We start from the raw sequence: 11,643 nt of genomic DNA, 5'->3' as shown, positions 1-11,643 counted from the left end.
CGCACCTCAGGGTGTACCCCACACACACATCCCCAGTCCAGATATCCCTGAGCACTGTGCACCTCAGGGTGTACCCCACACACACATCCCCAGTCCAGATATCCCTGAGCCCTGCGCACCTCAGGGTGTACCCCACCCCCACATCCCCAGTCCAGATACCCCTGAGCCCTGCGCACCTCAGGGTGTACCCCACACACACATCCCCAGTCCAGATATCCCTGAGCCCTGTGCACCTCAGGGTGTACCCCACCCCCACATCCCCAGTCCAGATATCCCTGAGCCCTGTGCACCTCAGGGTGTACCCCACACACACATCCCCAGTACAGGTACCCCTGAGACCTGCGCACCTCAGGGTGTACCCCACCCCCACATCCCCAGTCCAGATACCCCTGAGCCCTGCGCACCTCAGGGTGTACCCCACACACACATCCCCAGTCCAGATACCCCTGAGCACTGTGCACCTCAGGGTGTTCCCCACCCCCACATCCCCAGTCCAGATATCCCTGAGCCCTGTGCACCTCAGGGTGTACCCCACCCCCACCTCCCCAGTCCAGATATCCCTGAGCCCTGCACACCTCAGGGTGTACCCCACCCCCACCTCCCCAGTCCAGATACCCCTGAGCCCTGTGCACCTCAGGGTGTACCCCACCCCCACATCCCCAGTCCAGATACCGCTGAGCCCTGTGCACCTCAGGGTGTACCCCACACACACATCCCCAGTCCAGATACCCCTGAGCCCTGCGCACCTCAGGGTGTACCCCACCCCCACCTCCCCAGTCCAGATATCCCTGAGACCTGCGCACCTCAGGGTGTACCCCACACACACCTCCCCAGTACAGATACCCCTGAGACCTGCGCACCTCAGGGTGTACCCCACCCCCACATCCCCAGTACAGATACCCCTGAGCCCTGCGCACCTCAGGGTGTACCCCACCCCCACATCCCCAGTCCAGATATCCCTGAGCACTGTGCACCTCAGGGTGTACCCCACCCCCACCTCCTCAGTCCAGATACCCCTGAGCCCTGCGCACCTCAGGGTGTACCCCACCCCCACCTCCTCAGTCCAGATACCCCTGAGCCCTGCGCACCTCAGGGTGTACCCCACCCCCACATCCCCAGTACAGATACCCCTGAGACCTGCGCACCTCAGGGTGTACCCCACCCCCACATCCCCAGTCCAGATATCCCTGAGCCCTGTGCACCTCAGGGTGTACCCCACCCCCACATCCCCAGTACAGATACCCCTGAGCCCTGTGCACCTCGGGGTGTACTCCACCCCCACATCCCCAGTACAGATACCCCTGAGACCTGCGCACCTCAGGGTGTACCCCACCCCCACATCCCCAGTACAGATACCCCTGAGCCCTGTGCACCTCAGGGTGTACTCCACCCCCACCTCCCCAGTCCAGATATCCCTGAGCCCTGCACACCTCAGGGTGTACCCCACCCCCACCTCCCCAGTCCAGATACCCCTGAGCCCTGTGCACCTCAGGGTGTACCCCACCCCCACATCCCCAGTCCAGATACCGCTGAGCCCTGTGCACCTCAGGGTGTACCCCACACACACATCCCCAGTCCAGATACCCCTGAGCCCTGCGCACCTCAGGGTGTACCCCACCCCCACCTCCCCAGTACAGATACCCCTGAGACCTGCGCACCTCAGGGTGTACCCCACCCCCACATCCCCAGTACAGATACCCCTGAGCCCTGCGCACCTCAGGGTGTACCCCACCCCCACATCCCCAGTCCAGATATCCCTGAGCACTGTGCACCTCAGGGTGTACCCCACCCCCACCTCCTCAGTCCAGATACCCCTGAGCCCTGCGCACCTCAGGGTGTACCCCACCCCCACCTCCTCAGTCCAGATACCCCTGAGCCCTGCGCACCTCAGGGTGTACCCCACCCCCACATCCCCAGTACAGATACCCCTGAGACCTGCGCACCTCAGGGTGTACCCCACCCCCACATCCCCAGTCCAGATATCCCTGAGCCCTGTGCACCTCAGGGTGTACCCCACCCCCACATCCCCAGTACAGATACCCCTGAGCCCTGTGCACCTCAGGGTGTACTCCACCCCCACATCTCTCAGCCACAGTCTCAGGAATAAAGTTCTCCCTAGTGCTAAATGCACGTCAGCACCAGAGTCTAGTAGACCAACCGCTACTTGCAGGTTATCCATGTGCAGGTTACCTTGGGGCGGCTCCTGGGGTCCTTCCACCCACAGAACAGTGGGCACCGGATTCCCTGCGTGACCTGTCACCGGAACAAGTGATGATTAAGGGCAATGTGTACTGCAGCCAGTTGGTCCCACACCCTCCCTGCACACATATGACTCAATGACTATGTCCGCTTCACAGTCAGCCCCTTCCGGCAACAAATCTGGGGCCACTGGTGGGAACATGCTGCTCACATCTTCCAGCAGTTTAAACTGGGCCTTGTGATATCTCCTGAGCAGGTTTCACAATGAATGCAGCAGGCCGGGGTACCATAGTAACATAGTAACATAGTACCATAGTAACATAGTACCATAGTAACATAGTACCATAGTAACATAGTAACATAGTACCATAGTAACATAGTACCATAGTAACATAGTAACATAGTAACATAGGCCCTTATTCAGATCTCGGCGGTACGGCCCGCGTGCGGCCGTACCGCCGATGTTTTCACTCTGCACATGCGCAGAGGTCACTCTGCGCATGTGCAGGCGAAATCGCCGCACACAAATTTTATACGCCGCAAAGGGGGCGTATAGGGGCGTGAGGGGCTTAATACCCTCATTTCCCTATGCATACGCCCCGCGTTTCATGGGCGTTCCCATGCAAACGCGGGGCGTATGCATGGTAATGAGGCTATGACGCCAGTGATGGGGGCGGAAAGCTGACATCGCCGGATGTCAGCTCTCCACCCCCATACAAGCTTTCACACGGACGATTGTCCGTGTGGTCTAAGCTTGCGTGAGCGGGGGGAGCGTGCGGCCCTGCCTTCGATGGTCGTCGACCATCGAATGCAGGGGGCAGCTCCCACCATGGTGGAGGCGTACGCCCCACCATTTTCATGCGGATCGCCAGCCGTCCGCGTACGGACGGCCGTGGCGATCCGTCTTGTAGGCGGGGATTGGTTTGTGCGGCCGGAGCAACGTATGCGGCTCCGGCCGCACAGATCAGAATAAGGGCCATAGTAACATAGTAACATAGTACCATAGTAACATAGTAACATAGTACCATAGTAACATAGTACCATAGTAACATAGTAACATAGTACCATAGTAACATAGTACCATAGTAACATAGTGACCTAGTACCATAGTAACATAGTACCATAGTAACATAGTAGCATAGTAACATAGTAACATAGTAACTAAGGCCCTTATTCTAATCGGATCGGTACGGCCCGCGTGCGGCCGTACCGCCGATGTTTTTACTCTGCACATGCGCAGAGGTGAATCTGCGCATGTGCAGCCCCCTTCGCCGCAGACGTATTTCGTCCGCCGCAAAGGGGGCGTATAGGGGCGTGAGAGGCATCATGCCCTCATTTCCCTATGTGTACGCCCCGCGTTTCATGGGCGTTCCCATGCAAACGCGGGGCGTATGCATGGTAATGAGGCCATGACGCAACTCATGGGGGCGGAAAGCTGACGTCGCCGGATGTCAGCTTTCAGCCCCCATACAAGCTACCACACGGACGATTGTCCGTGTGGTCTCAGCTTGCGGGAGCTGCCGCGGCGTGCGGACCTGCCTTCGATGGTCGACGACCATCGAATGCAGGGGGCAGCTCCCACCATGGTGGAGGCGTAGCCTCCACCATTTTTATGCGGATCGCCAGCCGTCCGTGTACGGACGGCCGTGGCGATCCGTAGGGTGGGCGGGGATTGGTTTGTGCGGCCGGAGCCCCGTGTGCGGCTCTGGCCGCACCAACCAGAATAAGGGCCATAGTAACATAGTACCATAGGCCCAGGCTGCAATTTGGCCCCTTGAATACGCTGCTCCTCACCACCACCATCCACTACCCACCATCACTGGAGATCCTTAAGCTGCGAAACATTACCGGCTAATCTGACCTGGGGTGAGGCACTCTCCTTCTGAAGGCAAGCTGCCTATCTAATACCCACCCAGTGTCACCCAGCGGACGTCTCGACCTAACTTTCCAATTGGGAGGCTCGCTACCCCCACACCACATCTGGATAAAGTTTTACAGAGCACCGCTGTGTCCGAGCACTACAGGATCAAACCAGCATTTGGGTTCCCATTGAACTGTGGACTTACTAAAAGGTGATATCAACTTACAGTGGATGCAGCTTATTCACTTCCCCACCCCCTCCCCCCCCTCATTTTACTGTGAATTTACATTGTATTTTACATATGTTATTGTAGTATTAAAATATACTCTGTTTTAAATATCCTCACTCTGTCATCAATGAGCGCAGTCTATCCACCTTTCTTCCTTTTACTAGCTTAGTCGCCCTTCTCTGTACCTGTTCCAATTCATATATGTCCTTTTTAAGGTGTGGTGCCAGAACTGAACACAGTATTCCAAGTGTGGTCTCACCAATGCCTTGTAAAGAGGCACTATCACATTGGTATCCCTTGAATCCATGCCCCTTTTAATGCATGCCAGTGCCTGGTTTGCTTTTGCTGCTGCACTTGAGCAGGGTGCACTATTACCCAATTTATCATCTATGATGACCCCCAAGTCCTTCTCTACAGCAAAATTCCCTATAATAACTCCATTTAGCCTATAAGTAGCTTCTTCATTTTTGTTCCTTACTTTACATTTTTCAATGTTAAACTGCATTTTCCTCCATTCCGCTCACCTTTCCAGTTTCTTTAAGTCACTTTGTAGTGTTTCCACATCTTCTCCTGAGTTAATTTCCTTACTTAATTTTGTGTCGTCTGCAATTATTGCAAGTTTACTCACTATGTCACTTCCAATATCATTAATGAATATATTAAACAAGGTGGGTCCCAATATTGAACCTTGTCGGACTCCACTTTGGACCTTACACCAGCTGAAATGTAGGCCATTTACCACCACTCTCTGTCCCTGATTGTGCAACTAGTTTTTAATCCATTTACAAATTTTTATCTCCTAACCCTAAATTACCTGGTTTCATTAATAACTTTTTATGAGGCACTGTGTCAAAAGCTTTAGCGAAATCAAGCAGTATTCCATCAAGAGATTTCCCTAAGTCCAGCCCCCTACTGACTTCCTCATAGAAGCTAATTAAATTAGTCTGACAATCTATTTTTGACGAACCCATGCTGAGCCTTACTTATCACTTTCTCCTGTTCTAAAATTTTTTGGATACTATCTCTTCTTAATACTTCTAATATTTTCCCCACAATGGATGTATTGGTGACCGGTCTATAATTTTCAGGGTTAGTTTTGCTACCTTTCTTCCATATTGGTACTACGTTAGCTATGCGCCAGTCCCTTGGTACCATCCCCGAGTTTATTGATTCCCCGAATATCAGATATGGTAGTGCTATGACAGAACTCAATTATTTTATTATCCTAGGGTGTATTCCGTCCGGGCCAGGAGATTTGTTACTATTTAGGTTCTGTAATCTATTCATGACTATTTCCTCACTCAAACATACAATTTGGGAGCAACCAAGAGCCGAGCATTTAATCTGTGGGAGATCTTCTGAAGATTCTTTCCTTGTAAATACCGAAGCAAAAAATTAATTGAATAATTCCGCTTTCTCTTTTCCTTCTATTACCAGGGGACCCTTCTTATTTTTTACTGGGCCAATATTTTCCTTCCTTAACCGTTTCCCGTTTATATAACTGTAGAATTTTTTGTGATTTCCACGAGGGGAACCACGGTAGGCTGGGTCATTGGTTCCAGAGCTGGTAATAGAATATGTTCGGGGAGCTGCATTTCAGCATCTACCCAGCGGCACTGCTCCACCATCGGGTATTAAGCTTTCTACAGTCATAGGCATATTGCTGCGCTATTTCAAATCAGTCCTGCACTTCTCTCAGCAGTAGGCCAGGACTTGTACCGGGACCCCAGCTGATAAACTCAGCACGATACATGCCAAAAACTTTGCTCTCATCGTCTCGTGCATTATCTTACCCAGTGCCCAAAATAATCAGTATTGTTAACCGGCGTCCTACAGTATCAGTATTGTTACCCGGCGTCCTACAGTATCAGTATTGTTACCCGGCATTCTAGAGTATCAGTATTTTTACGCGTCGTCCTACAGTATCAGTGTTGTTACCCGGTGTCCTACAGTATCAGTATTGTTACCCGCGTCCTAGAGTATCAGCATTGTTACCCGGTGCCCAAGATAATCAGTATTGTTACCCGGCATCCTAGACTCTAGGATGCCGGGTAACAATATTGATTATCTTGGGCACCGGGTAACAATGCTGATACTCTAGGGCACCGGGTAACAATGCTGATACTCTAGGACCTAGAGTATCAGTATTGTTACCATGGCATCCTAAAGTATCAATGTTGTTACCCGGTGCCCTAGAGTATCAGTATTGTTACCCGGCACCCTAGAGTATCAGTATTGTTACCTGGTGTCCTGCAGTATCAGTACTGTTACCTGGCACCATAGAATATCAGTATTGTTACCCAGTGCCCAAGAGTATCAGTACTGCTACCATGGCGTCCTACAGTATCAGTGTTGTTACCCGGTGTGCTACAGTATCAATGTTGTTACCCGGTGTGCTACAGTATCGATATTGTTACCTGGTGTACTGCAGTATTAGCATTGTTACCCGGTGCCTTAGAGTATCAGTATTGTTACCATGGAGAATGAGGTGGGAGACTATTTTGGAGTATGTGCTTAGGTATTGACAATGAAAAAGTGAAGAACTCATGACCTTTCCATGTCTCGACCTTGGCCCCGTTGACCTTTTGGTGTGGCCCTACACTGTTGTCCTAGACAATGTCTACCCGTCTGTGTTATCACTGGCAGCCTCTAGCATGGGTTGTGTTTATCATTTTTACCATAATTTGATTTGGTCCTGGACCAACAACCAACGGCACCTGTACAAGAGTCTCATGGACCCCGGGGTGCCTAGGCTCATAGTTTGGGGTCTCCTACACAGATCCAGACTGGGGGTCATTTTGCCAGAGCTGTTCTGAGGAAGGTTATGGGGGCTGAAGGAATATTGTTGGGTCTGTGTCCCCTGGTGGACCTGTGATGGTCTGTATCCCAGGATCTCTGACAGATCTGACACTAGATACCACCAGGTGCGTCCGCTTCCTATCCCCCTGTATATCTGTATCGGTGGTGCTACAGCCATTGGTACAAATCACCGGAAACCTCCATAAATTGCTGAAATTACGTTTATTAGCAGAATGGACAGAACTTAATAAATGAAAGTACAGAAGAGAACAGAGACCTAATTCTATTTGTAGGTCATGGATTCCCCTTGTGAGACACATGGAGACAGGCTGGGCAGGGAGATCCCCTCTGCTCTCAGGAAGCCACAAGTCCTCCCAATATCGGAACTGGTAGAGTCTTGCTTCAAAGTCCATGTAGGTGTTGCCATCTGCAGGGCTTCTCTCTGCAGAACCCAACAGGTCCCAAGGACAGGACATCACCAATGTAGCTGCCAGATTCAGGGGTGGGCAGCATCTGTAGGGGTAGGAAGCCCACAGTTGTATCAAAGAGGGTGGGGGATCCATAGTATCTGATGACATGGGGGCTGTACATGGTTGACTTAGTGAGGAGGTGCTCAGTGTACAGGCTTACTCAGTGAGAGGGTGCTCGGTGACTGGGCTGACTCAGTGAGGAGGTGCTCAGCAACCGGGCTGACTCAGTGAGGAGCTGCTCAGTAAACTGGCGAACTCAGTGAGGAGGTGCTCAGTGACTGGGCTGACTCAGTGAGGAGGTGTTCAGTGACCGGGCTGACTCAGTGAGGAGGTGTTCAGTGACCGGGCTGACTCAGTGAGGAGGTGCTCAGTGACCGGGCTGACTCAGTGAGGAGGTGCTCAGTGACTGGGCTGACTCAGTGAGGAGGTGCCCAGTGACCGGGATGACTCATTGTGGAGGTGCTCAGTGACCGGGCTGACTCAGTGTGGAGGTGCCCAGTGACCGGGCTGACTCATTGTGGAGGTGCTCAGTGACCGGGCTGACTCAGTGAGGAGGTGCTCAGTGACCGGGCTGACTCAGTGAGGAGGTGCTCAGTGACAAGGCTGACTCATTGTGGAGGTGCTCAGTGACCGGGCTGACTCAGTGAGGAGGTGCTCAGTGACCGGGCTGACTCAGTGAGGAGGTGCTCAGTGACCGGGCTGACTCATTGTGGAGGTGCTCAGTGACCGGGCTGACTCAGTGAGGAGGTGCTCAGTGACCGGGCTGACTCAGTGAGGAGGTGCTCAGTGACTGGGCTGACTCAGTGAGGAGGTGCTCAGTGACTGGACTGACTCAGTGAGGAGGTGCTCAGTGACCGGGCTGACTCATTGTGGAGGTGCTCAGTGACCAGGCTGACTCAGTGTGGAGGTGCTCAGTGACCGGGCTGACCCGGTGAGGAGGTGCTCAGTGACCGGGCTGACCCAGGGAGGAGGTGCTCAGTAACTGGGCTGACTCAGTGAGGAGGTGCCCAGTGACCGGGCTGACTCATTGTGGAGGTGCTCAGTGACCGGGCTGACTCAGTGAGGAGGTGCTCAGTGACCGGGCTGACTCAGTGAGGAGGTGCTCAGTGACCGGGCTGACTCAGTGAGGAGGTGCTCAGTGACAAGGCTGACTCATTGTGGAGGTGCTCAGTGACCGGGCTGACTCAGTGAGGAGGTGCTCAGTGACCGGGCTGACTCAGTGAGGAGGTGCTCAGTGACAGACACTGGGAGGGGGATTATACCCGGAACCCGCTCCTCGCTCTCCTGTACTAGTGATAGGCCAGACACTGGGGGGATTATACCCGGCACCCGCTCCCCGCTCTCCTGTACTAGTGATAGGCCAGACACTGGGGGGAATATACCAGGCACCCGCTCCCCGCTCTCCTGTACTAGTGATAGGCCAGACACTGGGGGGGAATATACCCGGCACCCGCTCCCCGCTCTCCTGTACTACTGATAGGCCAGACACTGGGGAGGGGATTATACCCGGCACCCGCTCCCTGCTCTCCTGTACTAGTGATAGGCCAGACACTGGGGGGGATTATACCCGGCACCCGCTCCCTGCTCTCCTGTACTAGTGATAGGCCAGACACTGGGGGAGATTATACCCGGCACCCGCTCCCGGCTCTCCTGTACTAGTGATAGGCCAGACACTGGGGGGATTATACCCGGCACCCGCTCCCGGCTCTCCTGTACTAGTGATAGGCCAGACACTGGGGGGGATTATACCCGGCATCCGCTCCCTGCTCTCCTTTACTAGTGATAGGTCAGACACTGGGGGGATTATACCCGGCACCCGCTCCCTGCTCTCCTGTACTAGTGATAGGCCAGACACTGGGGGATTATACCCGCTCCCTGCTCTCCTGTACTAGTGATAGACCAGACACTGGGGGGGATTATACCCGGCACCCGCTCCCCGCTCTCCTGTACTAGTGATAGACCAGACAGTGGGGGGATTATACCCGGCACCCGCTCCCTGCTCTCCTGTACTAGTGATAGACCAGACACTGGGAGGGATTATACCCGGCACCCGCTCCCCGCTCTCCTGTACTAGTGATAGACCAGACAGTGGGGGGGATTATACCCGGCACCCGCTCCCTGCTCTCCTGTACTAGTGATAGGCCAGACACTGGGGGGGATTATACCCGGCACCCGCTCCCTGCTCTCCTGTACTAGTGATAGGCCAGACACTGGGGGGGATTATACCCGGCACCCGCTCCCTGCTCTCCTGTACTAGTGATAGGTCAGACACTGGGGGGATTATACCCGGCACCCGCTCCCTGCTCTCCTGTACTAGTGATAGGCCAGACACTGGGGGGATTATACCCAGCACCCGCTCCCTGCTCTCCTGTACTAGTGATAGGCCAGACACTGGGGGGGATTATACCCGGCACCCGCTCCCTGCTCTCCTGTACTAGTGATAGGCCAGACACTGGGGGAGATTATACCCGGCACCCGCTCCCGGCTCTCCTGTACTAGTGATAGGCCAGACACTGGGGGGGATTATACCCGGCACCCGCTCCCTGCTCTCCTGTACTAGTGATAGGCCAGACACTGGGGGAGATTATACCCGGCACCCGCTCCCGGCTCTCCTGTACTAGTGATAGGTCAGACACTGGGGGGATTATACCCGGCACCCGCTCCCTGCTCTCCTGTACTAGTGATAGACCAGACACTGGGAGGGATTATACCCGGCAACCGCTCCCTGCTCTCCTGTACTAGTGATAGGCCAGACACTGGGGGGGATTATACCCAGCACCCGCTCCCTGCTCTCCTGTACTAGTGATAGACCAGACACTGGGAGGGATTATACCCGGCAACCGCTCCCTGCTCTCCTGTACTAGTGATAGGCCAGACACTGGGGGGGATTATACCCGGCACCCGCTCCCTGCTCTCCTGTACTAGTGATAGGCCAGACACTGGGGGGGATTATACCCGGCACCCGCTCCCTGCTCTCCTTTACTAGTGATAGGTCAGACACTGGGGGGATTATACCCGGCACCCGCTCCCTGCTCTCCTGTACTAGTGATAGACCAGACAGTGGGGGGGATTATACCCAGCACCCGCTCCCTGCTCTCCTGTACTAGTGATAGACCAGACAGTGGGGGGGATTATACCCAGCACCCGCTCCCTGCTCTTCTGTACTAGTGATAGGCCAGACACTGGGGGGATTATACCCGGCAACCGCTCCCTGCTCTCCTGTACTAGGGATAGGCCAGACACTGTGGGGGATTATACCCGGCACCCGCTCGCTGCTCTCCTGTACTAGTGATAGGCCAGACACTGGGGGGATTATACCCGGCATCCGCTCCCTGCTCTCCTGTACTAGTGATAGGCCAGACACTGGGGGGGATTATACCCGGCACCCGCTCCCTGCTCTCCTGTACCAGTGATAGGTCAGACACTGGGGGGATTATACTTGGCACCCGCTCCCTGCTCTCCTGTACTAGTGATAGGCCAGACACTGGGGGGGATTATACCCGGCACCCGCTCCCTGCTCTCCTGTACTAGTGATAGGCCAGACACTGGGGGGGAATATACCCGGCACCCGCTCCCTGCTCTCCTGTACTAGTGATAGGTCAGACACTGGAGAGGGGATTATACCCGGCACCCGCTCCCTGGTCTCCTGTACTAGTGATAGGCCAGACACTGGGGGGATTATACCCGGCACCAGCTCCCTGCTCTCCTGTACTAGTAATAGGCCAGACAGTGGGGGGATTATACCCGGCACCCGCTCCCTGCTCTCCTGTACTAGTGATAGACCAGACACTGGGGGGATTATACCCGGCACCCGCTCCCTGCTCTCCTGTACTAGTGATAGACCAGACACTGGGAGGGATTATACCCGGCACCCGCTCCCCGCTCTCCTGTACTAGTGATAGACCAGACAGTGGGGGGATTATACCCGGCACCCGCTCCCTGCTCTCCTGTACTAGTGATAGGCCAGACACTCGGGATTATACCCGGCACCCGCTCCCTGCTCTCCTGTACTAGTGATAGACCAGACACTGGGGGGATTATACCCGGCACCCGCTCCCTGCTCTCCTGTACTAGTGATAGGCCAG

General features: G+C 54.5%; 1 protein-coding gene across 2 annotated transcripts in view; it reads right to left on the bottom strand.

The window, feature by feature from the left end:
* Positions 1-7,291: 7,291 nt before the first annotated feature.
* The window catches only part of LOC146056333 (uncharacterized), a 43,174-nt gene continuing 38,822 nt past the window's right edge, over positions 7,292-11,643 (bottom strand). For both annotated transcript variants that reach the window (XM_083168389.1, XM_083168390.1), the window contains exon 9: positions 7,292-7,601. In XM_083168389.1, coding sequence (XP_083024515.1) covers positions 7,585-7,601 — 17 coding nt within the window. In that variant the 3' untranslated portion in view covers positions 7,292-7,584. The remainder of the gene's footprint in view (positions 7,602-11,643) is intronic.

The sequence above is a fragment of the Crinia signifera genome, unplaced genomic scaffold, assembly GCF_055691185.1.
Source record: "Crinia signifera unplaced genomic scaffold, ASM5569118v1 HAP2_SCAFFOLD_80, whole genome shotgun sequence".
NCBI classification, from domain to species: domain Eukaryota; kingdom Metazoa; phylum Chordata; class Amphibia; order Anura; family Myobatrachidae; genus Crinia; species Crinia signifera.
Note: the sequence above shows the minus strand (reverse complement) of the source record. Positions and strands in the feature narration are given on the sequence as shown.